Here is a 19,993-nt window from a genome sequence, read left to right as displayed (position 1 = left end):
AATTGGGGAGGATAACAATACCTTCTTGTCAGGTAGTTGTGAAGATGAAATGAGATTAACACATGTGCCTGGCACGGAGTAAACTCTATAAATAATAACTATTATTATTATGAATTATTAAGTAATAGGGCAAAGATTCAAACCCAGGACTGCAAGCCTCCAAAGCTCAAGCTCATTTTACCTCATCAGTTTGCCCCCTAGTTGTTAAGCTTCAAGGGCACAATGAACCACTGTATTTTTCTTCCAATAGAACAGCCTTCAGCAAACTTAATCATAGTGATAATCTGCAAAATCTTGTTTGCCTGAAATGGGGAATGGTTCTAGTCACAGCCTGGGTTCTGGGTGCCCTGGGGGAGAGCTGCACAAACTGGAAGTTAGGAGCCAGTGTGGCGTGGAGGGCTGAACGGGCAGTTGTGCCCACAGGCCTCTTTGCACAGTGTCACCATTTATCAACATTTGGAAGAATAAATAGCCATTAATTAAAAACCAGCTTTGGCCAATTTATTTTGTTCTGCCCCAAGAACAAAGGATTCTATATCCACACTTTGAATGTTATTGCTCAGGAACTCTCTAACTTCCCAAGAAATATCCTTGGTAATTTAAAAAAATAAATCAATGTAGTAAATGACAAAATATGGAAGCAATAATGTCGACAGACAGGATGCATGTGTTTCAGCCAACACATGAACGGTCTAAAACAGACGGGCTAGCCAAATGCCTTGACACACCCAAATTTTGTCCATACCGGCTAAAAATCAGGCTGCCTACTGCAAAACTTAGTTGTAAAATGTTTATGTTTGCTTTTCCCAGGTTTAGGTAGAGGTCAAGCCATTGGATCTTTTTAATATTTAAACATGCAAAATGTGTGTAGTAGACTGACTTCTTAGCGTAGTAGAGTCATTCCACAGGAAATTTATAAGTTGATTGATTGTCTTAATAGCAGCCGTATTTTAAAATAACTTACCAGGAAATTGTGTTAGCACAATATTGAGTAGTAGCAATATTTTTAATCTCAAATTCACTGTGGGAAGAGTTGCCAGGCATCACTGTAACAGAATGAAGGCACCATGCCAACATATTTCATGATCGTGTTAAATAGTTCAACAGTTATTTTAAATGTTTTCTAGACCTGTCTGGCTGAAAAATTCTAGGAGTAGTATTTCTTGTATTTTGGTATGTTTCCTAAACTTATTTCCATACTATTCCGTAGTAGGAATAGTAGTAGGCTTTGGGAACAGAGGTCTCAGGTTCCTCATCTTGGGTTCTTTCTCTACGATTCTCTGATGAAATGTCTACTCACTGAGTGATTATGAAACTTGCAGATTTAACTACATCTTGGTCTGCTAGTATGTTTTCTACTTGTTTTCATAATCGTATTTCAAAAGTTCTAACTCTTTAACATTTAATAAACAATTGCTTCAAAGTATTTATTTAAATTTTTTTTTTCTCCTGCAGCTGAACCATCTCTTATCCGTTTGGTTCCCTACTCCAATGGTACTCCAGGCAAGATTCTGAAAAAATTTAAACCTAGATTTAGCCCAATTTGTTAAGGTTTTTGTTTTAATTATACCTTTGTATTGTTTTTCTCCTCGGGACAAAAAGAGGTTGAAACGACAAGCCTCAATGGTAAGAATTTTTCTGAAGCAAGTGAAAATCGATAACTCTTAATATCTAAGTATAATGAATGGTTTCCATTTCTAAATTATTTCTGAATGCATTGAGTAGTTTCAAATAGCTAAAAAACAAAAAACAAAAACAAAACTTGTCAACCCCGGAGAGTAACCTAAACTTTCTGGTTAAATGATAAATTTCTCCACCACTCCAGCTGTTCTAGAAAAGAAATATCAGTCATGTTTTGAACACTCCATTTCCCTTGCTCTCCAACACATTGTCAACAAGTTTTACATGACAGATTGTTTAAAAGTGAAAAGCACGTCCAGTGACTTCAATATGATTCAGCATGGATTTGGAGGCACAGCGAGTTCAAAGACAGCCTTTTTACAGATAATTTGATCAATTTTAAATAGTATGAAATGGAAAAAAAATGGCTTCCTCATCACGTTAGAGAAAAAGGCAAAAAAGTGGGCTGTATTCGAGGGAGGTGGGCAGGACAGCACATTCTATTCGCTCCCCTCTCTGAGTAGACAGCCTTCCATCTTATCGTGGTCAAACCCCATCGCTTTTCACAAGCCCTTAGTTAAAATCCAATCTCACCATGTGGTTGGTGGTTAAGGATCTAAACAATCATTGCTGCAACTCAGACTGATCGAAACTGGTCTAAATTCATATTTGGCTGTATGGAAAGGGCCAAAATTATCACTTTTATATGCAATTACTTTTTACAGCAAAAAAAAATATCTTCAATTTAGCTTTGGCCACAGTTTTTGAATGCTGTTGTGTGTGTGTGTGTGTGTGTGTGTGTGTGTGTGTGTATGTGTTTTAAGTGTGATAATGTAATAATGCCTTTTGAGTGTTTTCCCAAAATTTCATCCAGAATAATAAATTCTAGAATGATTTTCATTTAAAGACATACCAATAGAATAGATTTCAAATTGGATTTTAAATCAAACAGGATCAAAATGACATTTTCCTGAAAGTTAGTTGAATATGATGTTCAAGAACTCCAAATTTAAACTAGAATGATTTAAAATTACTTCATAAGAAGGTACTGCTGGTACAGATGTATTGTACATCCACAGGGCTATATATTAAAGTCAGTATTAACATTGGAAATATCATATCCCTTAGGGACTTTCATTATAATAGAAAAAAGGAGACAAAGTATTAAACAACATAAATGGGTTTATTTAAATCTAATGATTATAGGAATGTTTCCATGTGTTAGAAACATACTTTGAACTAATGAGCATTTGCTCAGGAATTATCTCTTAGGCTTAGAGACCAGATAGTGGTGAGAGGATGGGCAGCGACAATATTGAGTAGTGTCATCTGACTTTTGCAAAACTCTCAGACATCTCCCAGATTTGGTAAAAAGGAAAACGTTTAAGGAACCTAGGAAGACACACATGTTTGTTAACCATGCCAGTAGTTAACGCTAATTTGTATTATTTTATTTCAGATGCTACTTCAAGCGTATTATCTACTTTAAACAAAACAGGTACATCAAGTGATTTCTAAATGTAATGGCTTCTCTTCTGTGGCCTCTTGAGTTTCTCACTTGGGTGGTCTACTGGATTACTAAAGAGTTCCTTTGTCTCCTTGCCCACTTTCCTGTGGCTTCAACCATTGATTTATGACCCCTTTTACTCTGACATTGAACTATAATTCTGTTGTCACCACATTCCCAAACTTCCAAACTATTACGGCCCTAGCAGTCCATTTAAAATAACGTTTATTCTTTTCTTGATTATAATGGTGATACATATTAGCTCATGAAAAATGGAGAATATAGAGAAATCAAAGAAGAAAATAGAAATCATCTTTAATGTTACTTTCCTAAGATTATTGCTATTAATATTTGGTATATTTCCATTCAGTATCATATACACATATATTTATATACATACACTTTATATATCCTTTGCAAAATGTTATCATTTACATAGATTTTTATGTTTTGCTCTTTTGACTTAATATTAAATTGGAAATATTTTCCAGTGTCCCTTACTATTAATGACTTGGTAATATTCCATCATGTACCATATGTTCAACATTAAAGTTGTTTCTGTCTTTTTAATAGAAATTGTTGCAATGAACATCCTGGTGCCAACATCTTTGCATTCATCCCTAATTTCTGTAGAATACATTCCAAGGACTGGACATAATGGGTCAGCAGTGTGAATATTTTAAGGCCCTTGATACCTACTGCCCAATTACCTTCTAGACAGGTTGTACCCAGCAACATACCTGTCAGCAGTGGATGAGAATGTCTGTGTCACTGTCCCTTTGCTGAGACTATGTCATATACTATTAAATCTTTCTCTCCATTCCTTAGGTTTTATTTTTCATTCTTGATTATAAGTGAAGTTGAGCATTTTTCCCAAAAAACACTTTAGTTACTAAAAACAGAAGTTTTTTTCACAGTTGTGTTTTGTTTGCTCTGGAAAGAAAAATATCAGGGCAAACAAAATAATATATTTAAGAGATTCTTGATGCAAAATCCTATCAGCCCCTGTAATTACCAAATCATTGCCCATGGGTCACACATTGAAACAGAAACTCATCAATAATGTACACACAAATGAGGTTTCTAAAATGGTCAGTATAATGTTATCATTCTTAAGCGTGTCTCCAAGCTCTGAGCTTGGTCGTTTCTTCAGAATTTGTCCATCCACCCCGAGAGACAGAGCTTCTTTGCAAATCCATGCTCTGAACACAGCCTCTTCTAACTGGCCATCTTTCCAGCAAAGATTTCTGGACCTGGTTCTCTTATCTGGGAAAATGAACCATGAGCTCTGTCCCCAAAGTGTGTCAGGAAGATATTTCTAAAGTTTGCTTCTTTAGAGCATGTTAATGTTTGCCTATGAATCACTGACTTTGAACAGTCCTGGTTCTGCTGTGGGCTCACGTAACTGTACGTGGATGTTCTTGACCTCCCTGAGAATAGTTTTATCTATCAGTACAATGGGGATAGTATTGTATTAATGCCTAAAGAAGATAGCAGGACATTGGATTGTATAGTAGCAATATTTTAGATCCCATGTGTACTATTTCACATTAATTTTTACTCTGAATCACCTGCTCTTTACAACCTATCACCTGAAGGTCCTGATAATGACTTATTTCTGCATATCTGAAGTATAAGTCCACATTCATTTGTCTAGCAGCAGTGCATGGAAACTGAAATAGAATTACACAAGCAGTGGGTTGTGTAATGGGTGTGATCTAACTGGGTAAACATGGGACTCCAACTCCCAGACCCACCCTATGCCAATGCTACATGATCTGTGTATGTAATTTTCATTTATTCTGTTGCTCAGATGACATGACCGATAGTGTCTTAAAGGCGTCAACAGTGTGATTTTCTTAGCACTTCACTACAATGATACTCATGGCAAATTGTTTTTTAAAAACAAGCAACAATTCTGCTCTAATATTTAAATTGCTTCTTTGCAGAAAAAACTAAAATCACTATAGTAAAAACCTTCAATGCATCAGGTATGACTTATTATCAATACCAAGACTTTCTTTTTATAATTAAAGTAAAATTAAGCAAATGGCTGGTGTTTATGATTTCTCTCTCTTTTTTCCTAACTTTTAAAAATAGAATCTTTTCTTAATGAATAGATGTTTATGCACTGGATGCCTGAAGTTGTACTAGGTGTTTGGGGCTATATAATAATGATCAGACACAGTATCGATCCTCAAGAATCTTCTAGTCTATGGGGGGAGACAAGGCAAAGAAATAGAAAACTAACATTAACATGCATGCAGATAAAGACAATGATTATACAAGTATTTCTGACATGGTTAAGAGGCATGAGAGATAGAGGGGCTGGTGCTAATGAGTTTATAGATGGGATGCAATTTAATGGAGGAGTTAGAGGAGTGAACCTCAAACTCTTTTCAAATCAAAGAAAAGGTATACTTTTAAGTTCCTGATGCAAGACTAGGCACACAAGACATGCTCAACAGGGGCTTCTGATTGATATCAAGCAAGGATTGGCAAACTATCGCCAGTGGGCCAAATCTGGCCCAGTGCCTCTTTTTGTAAATAAAGTTTTATTGGAACATTGCCATGCCCATTCATTTACATACTTTCTATGGCTACTTTCCCTCTACATAGAACAGTGGAGTTGAGTAGTTGCAACAGAGACCAGATGACCCACAAAGCCTAAAATATTTACTATCTGACCCTTTACAGACAGTTTTCTCTCTTGTAGTTTAAGGAATGGCCTGTGGCCATGTACTTGGAGGAGATTACAGATAAGAGCCCCAGCAACAGGAAAGAAAATTCTCATTACAAATGAGCAGCAAAAAGACACACATCACTAGAAATGGAGGTGCAGCTAAAATTTAGAAAAAGATGTGAGATGGTAGAATGAAAAGCTTAGCAAGCAATAGACCAGTGGCTTAAAGGACATTTAAAGCATTCCTACCCACCGCCTATATGTTGCGTAATATTTGCATAGTATATATGTTATAGTGAGTTGTATCTATAAGCAAGTATATTTAAAATGAAATCTTTCTCTTTTGGTGTGGGTAACATTGCCGTGAAACAATATAGAAATCTACATGTCAGGTAACTTTTGGCACCGAAATTCAGTTTGCTCACAAAATCAAAGCTCTTAGCTAAAGCATGATGCCTATCCGCCAGTAAATCATACTGGCAGAAACCATATCACATGCGCTAACTCGAATTATAATTTTAGTTTGTGTCCAAACTAGTTTTCTCATAGTAACGAATTAAGGACTTGTAATGTGCAGTAGAAATAAACTAGCCGTTGAGCATTGCGTACATTATTCTGACCAAACAAGACCTGACAAGGAGACCACAATAGTTCTTAATATAACAAGCTTTGTCCCTTGGCAGTTTGCTTAATACATTATCAGCATTTGCCCCTCCCATTTACTATGGATTTCTTATGCTTTGCCAAAAGGATGCAATTAATGAAGGAAAGATCCTTAGAGAAGTAAACCTTGGGCTCTTTTCAAATCAAAGAAGAGATGTCCTTCTCCTTTCACCAAAGGAGAAAGTGTTTCTCAGGTTAATATGTACAAAGTTTTTTGCCCTAACATGCTTCATTTCATCTCCCATTCATCTCTGCCTCTTTCGTATGACTGTATGATCTGTTGTCCTGGCCACCACTCCATTTTGCCTTCACCAATAAGTAAATACAAAATAATCTTTGTTTACTGGCCAGTGTCACCCACTGGATTGTAAGCTCCTTGAGGGCAGGGTCTATAACTGGAACCTCCCCAAACCTGTAGAATATGATAGGTGCTCAGCAAATATGTTTTCAATTTTGTAGTTTTTGCCCATGAAATGATATCATGACATCACTGTTATTTCATACATACATTTACATAAAGAGCTAGCAGTCACATTAGCGTGTTCATGGGCTCCCCTACCTGGGAAAGGAAGGAGGATGTACTATTCGGGGCTATTCCATCTATAGTCTCTGTAATTGATTTGTATTCATGGTGCTGTTTAGATGAACAGGAGAGGAGTTAATTAGGGGAGGAGGTGGGAGTCAGAGACATACTAAAGATGAGTAAAGAATTAAGTTCCATAGCTGACCAACTAAGAAGTGAAAACTCTGATTGCTTTAGTCTTTTTGGAATTCATCCAGCCAATTATATCCAGCTTATAATATTTTGGGTCCACATTTGATGCCTAAATTTGTGAATTCTCTTGACAATGTAGTATGTAAGTGCAAGTGTTGACATTCTTAACCGGCTGGGTTGTGTTTTCTTTGCAGGGGTCAAGCCCCAGAAAAATACCTGCAATTTGTCATCTATTTGCAATGATTCAGGTTAGTTCTTGTGTACATTACACATTACCGGATAAATTTGCTCCATAGAGAAAATTGGTTTGTTTTTTTCCTCTTGAATATGTGATGTGTGCCTCTCTGATCTGTCTCTTTTCGTGCCACCTGTTTACTAAGAGTTCTCAATAAAAACAAAAGCAAATTTTAGATCTTGTTGAAATTATCTTCCCATTGCCTATTGAGAAGATGGATTAACTTCCTTAATATGATTCATGAAGCTCTACAACAAATATTTTTATTATAGCTTTAAATCCATAACTAATACCCTTAGAGTTAATTCATGAACATAATTAATAATGAAATTAATAATTATTGAAAGTCACTTATATATAAATCCCTCCAGCTTTTCTAAGGAACTTAAGTATTCTAGCTTAGAAATAAGATGTTGCCTTTTGCTAAGAATAAAACAAATTTACTGTTGAATGTTGAAACCTCACATACACCTAGATTAATTGGCTACTAACTGTAGTAGTGTCCATAGTGTATTTTGCCATCTCTAACTAAGATTATCCACTATTTTTTAAAAAATTGAGATGGAAATCTCTTGAGAACATGCTATTTTTGAAATGGGAATATTTTCCCTTCTGCCACGGGCCAGAAGGAATGAAACAACCACTTTTCTCACGTTGGTTTGGCTCTGTGGGCTCCTTTCCTTGTTAAAACCAATGAAAGCAAATGTGAAAAACAGAAAAATATGGTGTGGCAGGTCAGAACTGGCCAGGAGATCATGGAAAGAGAGAAGAGGAAGGTGACAAGGTATTTTATGATATTAAAGTCTTAGTGTGAGTCCAGTAATAAGCAATCATTATAGGAATGTTTTCTTTTATTCTGTCCCTTTTAGCAGTTTAGTAATTTGTTTGGAAAATGTAGATAACAATTTCAAGTAAAATAAATTAAGGTTGGATAGATTAGAAAACAAGAAAACATCCTATTTAGAGAATGTTCCCCACTTTCTATTGTGTTAATGTGAGATTTGCTCATCTGAGCTTCCTGCTGATATTATGCTCCAGGTAGAATATAGGAGGGAAATACTAGCTGGTTTTGATTAAAGAAAAAAAAGTGTTGGATACATTTCATTTTCGTATATTATATAACTCTCACTTCTCTTTTCCTCCTGCCTCTTCTCTCCCTCTTCTCTGACCCTTCCTTTACCAAATTCCTCATAATGTCATTATTTTTGTGCTTCATCTGTGTTTTGGGCTGGTGACTAATGTCTAGTTCAGTGTTGTGTCTACACGATGTTTGATAACTGTTTGAAAATTAAACGTGTAGTTAAAAAAACAAAACAAAACAAAAAAAACCTGGTCATCTTGAATAACAGATGCCAGAAAGCTGGTTGGAGTAATGTTTTCCCCAATTAGGTGACTGAATTGACCATTTGTTTTAGTGTCTGGTGAAAACAACTTCATCAGGGAACCAACTCTTTTGGCACCAGAAATCCCATGATATCCTGCCAGAACTAGAAACCTTCACGTCTTGCAGGTTCCAATCTGGATTTATTAAGGGAATGGAGGCTGGTGGAGAAACTGGGAGCTGACCAAGAGTTAGGCTGAGGGTCAAAAGGTGGTGGCTTCCTAGTTGCTCTGCTACCACTGTGCTCCCAGCACATTTATGAAACTCAACATGCACTAAATAAGAATTCGAGAGAGAGAAATTGTGGGTGTTAGCTCATACATACACACGTGCACACACACAATCTAAATAAGCATTTAAAAGCTAAGATAAAATATAGATAAGTAATTCTATGCAGATATCAAGTATCTTTATTTTAAATTATATACTGTATTAATTGAAATTTTAGTATCAATACAGTGAGGTTCTCAGTAGAAAAGTTGCTGAAACAGATCATGTTAATCACTAGTTTAGGGGCTTTGTCGGCCATTTTTAAGTGGAAGTGGACCATCGGGTACATGGCTATGGGAATCAGTTGTTGTACTTTGGGGTGCAGTAAAAGATGGTCTGTTTTTGTAAATAAAGTTTTATTGGCACATAGCCTTGCCCGTTCATTTACATATCGTCTGTGGAAGCTTTCATGCTACAACAGCAGAGTTAAGTGGTTGCAACAGAGGACTTACGGCCCACAAAACCTCAAATATTTGCTATCTGATCTATCACCAAAAACATTGGCTGAACCCTGTTCTAGTTCGTATGCCGCTCTTGCCCTGTTGTTCTGGAGGCCAGTTTTTGGTCCCTATAGATTATGAAGTTACACCATGTACTTCTGTTTAGGGGTCACTATTTTAGTTGTTTCCAGATCGAGTCAAAGGACCTGGGGGCATATCCTACAGGAAACAGATTGACTGACATTGAGTTCAATATTGCCCAAAGTGAGCATTTTAAAAATAGGGTTTTTTGGCATTTCTGGAGTGAAAGCCACAGCAAGTTCACTAAGGAAAAGATTTGCCCTCCACACAATTCAGGTTTCAAAGCCAAGTCTCAACTTTGTTCCTAGGAATGACATTGCATTCAGTAGCTGTATTTTTTTTTTTTTTTAAAAAAAAAACAGAACAAAACAAGAAAACTGACAAAGAATAAATACACTTCCATAAGGTTGCTTAACTGCTGAGAAACTCTGTTTTCCCTCTCTCCCTTATGTATGTAACTGTAAATATAACTACTTAAAAAGATTTTTTTTAAAGTTCACATTAGAGCCGCAGTCTTCCCATTTAGCATCTTTAAGGGAAACAAAGTTACACAAGAAGCATGTAAGGATAAAATTTCTTAACAAAGGGACAAGTTTTCTCTCTTTCTGAATTCCCACATAAAATTTGTAGTTCTGGGCCGGGCGCGGTGGCTCACGCCTGTAATCCTAGCACTCTGGGAGGCCGAGGCGGGCGGATCGTTCTGAGCTCAGGAGTTCGAGACCAGCCTGAGCAAGAGCGAGACCCCGTCTCTACCAAAAAATGGAAAGAAATTAATCGGACAACTAAAAATATATAGAAAAAATTAGTCGGGCATGGTGGCGCATGCCTGTAGTCCCAGCTATTGGGGAGGCTGAGGCAGGAGGATCGCTTGAGCCCAGGAGTGTGAGGTTGCTGTGAGCTAGGCTGACGCCACGGCACTCACTCTAGCCCGGGCAAAAGAGTGAGACTCTGTCTCAAAAAAAAAAAAAATTTGTAGTTCTTATTTTCTGCAAATTATATCGATACCATTGTGTAACTTACTGATAGAGAGTAAATGTGAATAAAAGCAAAGAATTTGATGAAATCGCTTATAAAGTAATTTGATAATCTTTTTATGTTGTATTAATCCTCAGGCTGTAAAGTACAAGTATCAAATTTCTTTTTGAAAATTTATTTTTAGTATTTTTTAGAGGTGAGATAATGTTTCAATACGACGAAAAAAGCAACGTTACCCTGGTAGGTTTTAAAGATTTTTTTATATTACAATCTTAAAAGATGAATGCATGCGTATTTAAAGATTTGTTTAAGGTTCAGATTATTTATGATTTTTGGCATATTTACTTTTATGACCAAACTTAAACAAAATATGTGTTATGGAATCCCTAGCTTTGTGGTGAGGGCTTAAGTTCATAGTGATCATGATATTTTTTTAATAATTAACATATTTTAGTTTTCACTAAGTTTACTACTGAGTAAGAATGTTAATATGAAGCAATTTTATTACCAATTAAATTTAAAATTATATTAGAAACTCCTAGCAGCAAGAAATATACGTATTGAATCTAAGAATGATCTTCTGAATCCGATCCTATTCGATTTGGATACACCCATAACCTAAATTGGTTTAGAGGATTCCAGCCAAATGTGGTTTGTTCATTCAGTGAATATTTCTGAGCACCTACTATGTGCCGGGCGATGAGCTAGTTGCTAGAAATGCAGTGATGGCTGCTATCAAGTTTCCTTTTTAAAATTGGGCTCTGTTACTTAAATCTGGTACCTCTCATGGTGAGAGCTTTAATAGTGTTCTTTTGGGGGAATCCTTGAAATGAAGAAAGACAGAAATTGGCATATCAGAGCTGCTGACTCAGAATGCTTTTTTAAAAAAGAAAACATAAAGAAAAACTGGCTCAGCCAATGTGGATTAACTTTCGAGAACCATTTTCTCCTTCCCTCCCTCCCCTGTCTATGTAACTGCAATTTGATCATTCAATAAACAATATTCCATGCAGTTAGGATTCAGTCTTTGGGGTGTAGTTCTTTGGGTAGCCAACAACGCTACAGAACAACTTCTTGTTAGAGAGTGTAAAAAACGTAACAAAACAATGTCTGTTGTATTCTTAACGATTTTGTGCTTTTAACAGAATCGAGAGATAACTAATGACACCTTAACTGGAGTCCTGTCTCTAAGTGAATTGAAGTGAGTAATCCGCTGTTTGATTTAAATCTTCAGACATCAACTAAGGAAAAATACATGTTGGGCCATCTTTGCTTATGAAAACTGAGAACCAGACCCAAAGGTTATAGAGCTAATTGGTTCTCATCTTCCTTGCAAACTAACCATAGTCACCTGTCATTAACTAATATCCCCGTGAGGCTATTCTCTTTGATGTATAACAGCTTCCTTTAAATTGGTATTTGGGTTTTAATATGATTTTGTATCCAGCATGGTTGAAAGAAGAATTCAAGGTAGGACTCCATGTATATGATTTGTTCCGGCTTTCATGAAGCATCAGTTCAAAAGTCAGAGAGAGGGCTTTGTTAAGTAGACCTTGGCCTTCAGGGACAAGCACAGACAAAGAGAAATGCATTACAAACGGATGCCCTCAGTTAGACAATAGGTCAAAATGTCGGCCACCCCCATGGCCATCTCTGACTATCACTGCAAGGGGCAACTTCACGTCTCTGCCCTTGTGGCAGGGAAGCAGCATCAGAGGTGAAGTTTATCTACTCTCAACATTGCTACTACCTCACAAATGAGATTGTTGTAAACTTTTGAACTAAATTCGCTCTGGTATCTGTGATGACACTGAAAAGAAAAACCTTTCCCAGATAAAAACAAACCAAAACAAAAACCTCTTCTTAGGGGTCTTTTCAAATTATAATAGCATTTTGACCTGGCTGCTTCTGATGATTCAGCAATGCCTAGGCAGAGAGGAACTACCATTCCACTTGGCAGATATCAAACATCCCTAGGGCCCACTGAGTTTATAGTGGTTAAAAAGTTCAACTAGTGAGAACTGGGATTGGGGGGTGTTATTCATGTCCTTTATGCCTATCCTTTGACCTCCTGATGACAATGCAGCTTTCCTAACTATTCCAAGTTATATATGTGAAATGAAAAGCAGAGGGTATCAGTACCCTGGAAGGATTTCAAACTTTAGATGGTCAATAATAGAGGATACATTTTTTAAAAAACTCACAAATTGACAACTAGAACACAACTTAGCGTACTTCTGAATAAGTAATCTTAATTACTACACTAGAAATAGAGCTGAGTTCATTCAAGGTCACCAAGCATTTATTGAGCACCTACTACGTGCTGGGCCTCAGGGATCCAAAGGGGGATAAACCCAACTCTCTGAGATGGGAAACCAAGTCTAGAGCACTGGTTCTCATCTCTCTCTGCATATTAAAAATCACCTGGGGAATTTTCAAAACTCCCAATGCCCCAGCACACTCCATAACAATTAAATCAGTATTTGGGGGCTGAGACCTGGGCACCGGTACTTTTTAGTGCACCCCAGATGGTTCCAAGATGAGGCCAATTTTGAGAACCAGGGCTCTAGAGTCTGGTGGGGAAGACACAGAATGCAAACAACTGGTAACGATACAGTACAAACCCTACATCAAAGGTGACATGTTTAGGGTACCAAGGGATGTTCTAAGTATCTGAATATAGAGCAGGTGGAGCAGTTAGACCTGACTGGAGGGGATGGGGAAACCCAGAAAGAAGGTGGCCTCTGAGTATAGTTATGGAGTAGTGGCTCCTGCCGACTTGAGGAGCTAGCTGATTACTGCCATGGTCCTTCTCTTCCTCCTCCAGACCCTGCCTGGTGCCACCATTCCTTGGAGCAGGGTCTTTCAACTTTGGCACTATTGACACTTTGGGTCTGATAATTCTTTGTCGTGGGGGCTGTCCTGTGCATGGTAGGGTGTTTAGCAGCATCCCTGGCCTCTACCCACTAGATGCCTGTAGCACCCTCCCCAATATAGCAACCCAAAATGTCTCCAGACAGTGCCAAATAGCCCCTGGGGGCAGCGCCTCCCTTGGTTGAGAGCTCCTGCCTTAGAGTAAATTCTTTAGCTAGATTTCTTTCATCCTAACTTCATGTGAAGCTCTACCACTTTGAAGAAACTGAAGTGTTGTTGGAGTAGGATTGGAGGAAAGGGATGAGAAATTTCTAGAGGGGAGTTGTGAGGGGAGGCAGGTCAGGAGAGGGCTGGGTCAGTTGGAGAGGGAATGAGGAAGAAGTCAGAGGCACTCGTCCCCAGGGTGAGTGGCTTGTCCCTCTCAGAAAGTTTTACCTCAGGCCGGCTCTTGCCCTGGCCGTGTGCCAGGGGAAGCTGGCTGGAGGTTGCAGTAGCCTAATGAATAACAAGATTGTTCAGCCATAATTTATATCTTGCTCTTGGCTAGAACTGATACAGCGCCTGTCTGGATAGTTTCCCTTGTCATATAAATAATTTATTTTTGCCACATAGAAATCTCTTATTATACCCTGTGTTTCTTCAGAGTGAACACTGTAAGCAATGAATACCATGTGCTTAATTTAATTGCTCAAAATCTAACTTGTTTTGAATTTCATGGTCTCCTTAACGTCAATTTCTCTCATTTTATTAACAGACGATCAGAGCTCAACAAAACCCTGCAAACTCTAAGTGAGGTAATCGTAGCACACCCTGTACCTTGTTTATAATTACTGTTATTATTTGGGGGAAAGCATGGGGTTCTACATTCCTGGGGAGATAGGTATTCAAGTTCCCCCAAATTTGTTGTGTATAAGAGTGAATGGACTAGTTCTGTTATTACAAAAATCAGAACCAGGAACAATAAGTAGATATTACAAAGAGGTAGATTTTCCTTCACGTAAAACCAAAAGTTTCTTAAAATATAAACTCCAGGAGAATGAGCTCCCTTGTGTAGTAGTGACCTCTCTGACACTGGGAGTATCCAAGGCCTGAAGAGCTCTGATGATATGTCAGGAATCTGGTAGGATTGTGAATTGGATGATCCCTAGGGGTTCTTGTGGTTCTAAAATTCTGTGATTAGCCCTGGGTAGTCTTTTCTGACATTTCCAACTGTGAAAGTAACATACGCATATATTTGTGTTTCTTTCTTTCAGACTTATTTTATAGTGTGTGCTACAGCAGAGGCCCAAAGGTCAGTCATTTTTAATACTTTCGTAAATATCATTATTTCTCCATTTGTGAGAAATAAAAGTATTAAGGAGACCTAGTTAAATTGCAAATTCAGTGGGTTCCTCTAAAATAAATACATATTTGTGAAATTTTAGATTTAAATATTTTTAAATTTTCCAAACACCGATCTCTCTGTCATATCCATCTTCTCATTTCTTTATGAAGCACAGAGGAATGTGTGGTGTCGGGCCATTTACCTTAGCCCTGAGGGCCACCAATATAACCAAGAAATGGCTCATAGTGGTCCAGGCAGGGTGAAGGCCAGACAGAAAAGAAGGAACATAATGTGGAGCTTGGGAGAGGGAGAGGGGGAAGGAACAGATTGGAAAGAAAGAGAAAAAAAGAAATTAAAGGGTACGTGCAGGGGTGAATCAGAGATTGCCCAACAATCATTTGGGGTTGTATAGATTATCATTTTAAATCGTGTCCATTGGCTGTCTTGGCTGCATAAACCCCATGGCTTATGGGGCAGTAATCTCACTATCTGAACCCTGAGCATTCCGTGAGAGTCAAGTCCTAGAAAATGACAATTTTCAGTCATCAAACTATTCATTGGTACAACTAAGGGCAAGTAGTCTGTGAAATTGTATGTTGAATCCATATCCACTATACGTATTTAGTTCATTTCACTTACCTCTTTTTGTTATTTGCAACATTACATATCTTTCCACCTAAACCAAAGCTAAAGTAGAAACAGAGAATGTCTTAAAATCTAAGTTATCCGATGATCTAGATTGAATTGCCAGAGAAATTTTGGATTTAAGAGACCTTGAGGTTCATCTAGGCTGGTATGGGAAAGGGCTCCCATGATGGAACTCAAATGCCTGTAGACACCAAGCCAGTGGCCAGATGGGGTGTGGGGGTGGGGTGGGGATAAGACCATAGATGTCAAGGTGCCTGCCTTTGCAATCGAGTAGTTTCACCCCTGCCTGTTCATCGTGGGGAGGCAAAATGAACCAGGAGCTGTGTGTGGCGAGAGGGTCTCTGGTTTGCAACCTCTGCGAATGTGAACCTCTATTAATGTCTCTTAGTATCACGTCCTTTGGGTAAAGTTCAGACCACTGTAAATGGGTGTTTACAGTCTTACTGGGGTGGCACTGCAAGTTTACAGTGTCAGTGTGCCCTTTCCTCACTCTTAAGTCTGCAAAAGCAATTACAAATGTATAGGTAGGTTTCCAATTTAGTAACATTCTGGTTACATGTATTTCTCTTTACAGCACATTAAATTGTACTTTCACAGTAAAACTGAATAAGACAACAGATGTATGTGCTGTAGCGGTTGCTTTGAAAAGAGTAAAGATTCTACCAATGGGTGAGTCGTCTCTATCCTTATTGCTGTGTTCATCTTCATGTGACTTTCCATGCGTTATTTTTTTAATTGAAAATGTAATTAACAAATTTACATATGTTATGGCTTTCTGTTTGGACTCCTTTGTCGTGGGACAATTTTCAGAGAGCCCTAGGTTATTTTTCCTGTTTTCTAATAAAACTTCAATGTATCATATTTGAAAACATGATAAAACAAACCCTACTGAGAGGGAGAATTCTGTTTGGAGTGTTTGATGGATTGCTACCGGGATATGTCTACTTTTTTTTTAAATGGCAAATAAACTGTATATATTTATGTTGTACAACATGATATTTTGGTATACATTGTAGAATAGCTAAATTAAGCTATTTTGCTGTATATGCATTACCTCACATACTCATCACTTTTTTTGTGATGAGAACATTTAAAATCTATTCTCTTTAGCAATTTTCAAGTATACAATATATTGTTATTTACTGTAGACACCGTGTTGTGTGATCCATCTTTTGAATTTATTCCTCCTAACTGAAATTTTGTGTCCTTTGGCCAACATCTCCCTAATCCCCACCCCCTCAGCCCCTGGTAAGTACCACGTCAGTCTCTGTTTCTGTGAGTTCGACTATCTTAGCTCCCACATGTGAGTGAGATCATGCAGTATTTGTCTTTCTGTGCCTGGCTTATTTCAGTTAACATAATGTCCTCCAAGAGGTTTGCTCCTGAATTCCTCTTAGGCGTTGCTGAAGAGTGATTGATATTGCATGCATATAACCAAAAATGTTCACTCAAGAAAAATTTTTTTTTTTTTTTGAGACAGAGTCTCACTGTGTTGCCCGGGCTAGAGTGCCGTGGCATCATCCTAGCTCACAGCAACCTCAAACTCCTGGGCTCAAGCGATCCTCCTGCCTCAGCCTCCCGAGTAGCTGGGACTACAGGCATGCGCCACCATGCCCGCCTAATTTTTTCTATATATTTTTAGTTGTCTGATTAATTTCTTTCTATTTTTAGTAGAGACGGGATCTCGCTCTTGCTCAGGCTGGTCTCGAACTCCTGAGCTCAAACAATCCGCCCGCCTCAGCCTCCCAGAGAGCTAGGATTACAGGCGTGAGCCACCGCGCCTGGCCAAAGAAAAATTTTTGAGCACCTACTATGTATACAGTATATAATTGTCAACATAATGGCATCTAATTTATTTTATTGCCTGTTTTAGACAATCACTCTTTAAAATGCAGCCAGCCTAAGAACTGCAGTACTTCATAGGTCTGGGCTTCCACCTTGCCTTATTCTTGGCCATGCATTTTCTTCTTCCTTGTCCTTTTGTCTCCTCCAGAACACTGCTGCTGTTCTGTCGGGACACCCTGCCCTTCCTCCCCAGAAGACTTGGAAAAGCTGCAGTGGTATGTGGCATACATGCTGTTCCTTTTCCTAAAAAAATAATGATAATGTTTAATCGCCTCGCTGGCTAAAGGGTTTGGGGATTTCACTAGTGAAGAAAGGCTTTCGTGCACAGTTTTCTGCTGTATGAAGTTTCCACTGGGGCCATTGCCTTAAATCAACGGTTCGCAACCTTGGCTGCACATTAGAATCACCTGGGAGGCATTAAAAAGATCCTGACTCTCCACAGACAGACCAACTAAATGCTTTGCCATTTTAAAAAATTTCTGCCAGTCTGATAGGTAAGAAATGGTATCTCAGTATTACTTTAATTAGCACTTGTCTTACTAAAACTGAGTCTGTTTTATTGGGACACACACACACACACACACACACACACACACACAAGATGGAGTCTGAATATTTTTTCATATATTTGGGAGCTATTTTTGTATCTTTTTGTGAATTATGTATTTTCCTCATTTTTTCTAATGGATACTTGATCAATTTTAAGAGGACTTTATATATGGTGGATATTAGCTCTGTGGTGTATGTTGTGAGCATTCTCCCAGTTTGTCACTTGTCTTTTGACACTGTTTATCATGTTTTTGTCATGCAAATTTAAAAATTTTTATGTAGTTAAATTTACCAGTCTTTTCTTCCTTTGCTTTTCTATTCTTTTTTTTTTTTTTTTTTTTTTTTTTTGAGACAGGGTCTCACTCTATCATCCAGGCCAGAGTGCAGTGTCACAATCATATCCCACCACAGTCTTGAACTCCTGGGCTCAAGTGATCCTCCTACCTCAGCCTCCCAAGTAGCTGGGACAACAAGTGTGTGCCACCATGCCCGACTAATTTTTAAAAATTAAAAAAAAATTTTTTTAGAGATGGGGGTCTTGCTATGTTGCCCAGGCTGGTCTTGAAACTCCTAACCTCAAGCGATCCTCCTGCCTCAGCCTCCCAAAGTGCTGGGATTATAGGCATGAGCCACCAGGCCCAGCCAGACCAGTCTTTTCTTATATTGCCCATGGATTTGGAGGTATAGTTAGAAAGCCTTTCCCTAGACCCCAGATATAAAGGAATTCACCCTTGTGTTTTTCTAATACTTGTGTGGTTTCATTTTTCACATTTAGATCCACTTGGAGTTTATTCTTGTGTATGGGGCAAGGTTTGGGTCTAATTTTAACTTTTTCCAAATGTTTACCAGTAGTCTCATCACCATTTCTTAAAAAAATCCACCTATTCTCCAGTGGTTTGAGATGCCACCTTTGTCACATACAAATTTTGATAGTTGTTTGGGTCTAATTCTGGATATTAGATGTTAACATTGGGGGAAGCTGGGTGAGGAGTATACTGAACTCTTTGTATTGGTTTTGCAGTATTTCTGTAAGCCTAAAATTAGTTCAGATAAAAAAGTTTAAGAAAATACTGATTCCTGATCACCACCCTCAGAGATTCTGATTTCTTTGGTCTGGGACATAGCCAAGGTGTTAAGGGTTTTAAAAGCCCTTCTCATGATTCTAATGGGCAACCAAAGTTAAGAATTATTGCCTTAAAAGTATCGCCTCAATGGAGGGAAACTGGGAGATGGATGCTCCAAAGTAGTAGAAGACTCTGAAAGTCATGTATGCTGTGATCACAGGTGTATAAAAATAAACATAGAAAAAACAGGAAGGAAATGAACAAAAATGTTCCCAGTGGTTCCCAGTGATTGACCTGCTTGCTGGCATGATGAGTATTTTATTTTTTACTTTTTCTTTTTGTTTTTTATAATTGTGAAACTTCTCAGATAGGAACAGAAGGCTAGTTATAGTCTGTCTGCCCTGTATGGGCCAAATTTCTGGGATATATTAGAACATTGGGCCTTAAGGAATAGTTAAAAGTCTTTACTTAAGGGTTCGTGGCATTTTCTGCAATAAAAAGTAAGGAGTAACATGCCCCATTCAGCTTAACATGCCCTTTTAAGCTGGAAGGTTGAGCCCCATTTGGAGGATAGAATTTCTGGAAGCACTGGGATCGAATCAAAAGACAGCCCCGCTGATCCCTGACAGCTGCGAATTCAGAGAGCTGTTAGGAAGAAGCAGGACATAGAAAAGAGGGCAGAATGTGCAACTGGTGTCTGGCTAAGGCCCTATCCTTTAACTGTGTGACCACATTTGAGATTGTACATTTCTAACCAGCTTCCCCGGTGAAGCCAGTGCTGCTGGCTCATGGGCCCCACTTTGAGTATTGAGGGTCTACACTGTAGAGCAGTGCTGTGGTTCGCAACCCTGGCCACATGTTGGAATCATCTGGGGCATTTTAAAAACATCGATGCCTGCCTCTCACCCTCAGAGATTGGTCTGGGATGCAGCATGGGCTTCTGGTTTTTAAAAACTCCCAGGTGAGGTGATTCTAATGTGCAGCCAAGTTTGAGAACCACTGGGCTAGAATTAGATGATCACTCCAAATCTATCTAATATATTGATTCTTAAGATTGGCTGTGCATTAGAAATACCTGGGGTACTTTTAAAATATGCTGATGTGTCAATGTGGCCTTCT

The 19,993-nt window shown here is 38.3% G+C and overlaps 1 protein-coding gene across 9 annotated transcripts in view; it reads left to right on the top strand.

Moving 5' to 3' along the window:
- The window catches only part of ADGRG2 (adhesion G protein-coupled receptor G2), a 67,717-nt gene that overhangs the window by 24,721 nt on the left and 23,003 nt on the right, over window positions 1-19,993 (top strand). For 2 of the 9 annotated variants that reach the window (XM_012651697.1, XM_012651688.1), the window contains exons 3-13: window positions 1,456-1,503; window positions 1,603-1,626; window positions 3,080-3,118; window positions 5,077-5,118; window positions 7,383-7,436; window positions 10,755-10,810; window positions 11,716-11,771; window positions 14,199-14,238; window positions 14,698-14,735; window positions 15,991-16,085; window positions 17,410-17,476. In XM_012651697.1, the coding sequence (XP_012507151.1) occupies window positions 1,456-1,503; window positions 1,603-1,626; window positions 3,080-3,118; window positions 5,077-5,118; window positions 7,383-7,436; window positions 10,755-10,810; window positions 11,716-11,771; window positions 14,199-14,238; window positions 14,698-14,735; window positions 15,991-16,085; window positions 17,410-17,476 (559 nt within the window). The remainder of the gene's footprint in view (window positions 1-1,455; window positions 1,504-1,602; window positions 1,627-3,079; window positions 3,119-5,076; window positions 5,119-7,382; window positions 7,437-10,754; window positions 10,811-11,715; window positions 11,772-14,198; window positions 14,239-14,697; window positions 14,736-15,990; window positions 16,086-17,409; window positions 17,477-19,993) is intronic. The other 7 variants (XM_012651689.1, XM_012651692.1, XM_012651691.1 and 4 more) reach the window with 7 other exon arrangements.

Source organism: Propithecus coquereli, unplaced genomic scaffold (assembly GCF_000956105.1).
Source record: "Propithecus coquereli isolate 6110/MARCELLA unplaced genomic scaffold, Pcoq_1.0 Scaffold362, whole genome shotgun sequence".
Lineage (NCBI taxonomy): Eukaryota > Metazoa > Chordata > Mammalia > Primates > Indriidae > Propithecus > Propithecus coquereli.
The sequence above is the reverse complement of the archived record's forward strand: the minus strand, read 5'-3'. Positions and strand labels throughout refer to the sequence as shown.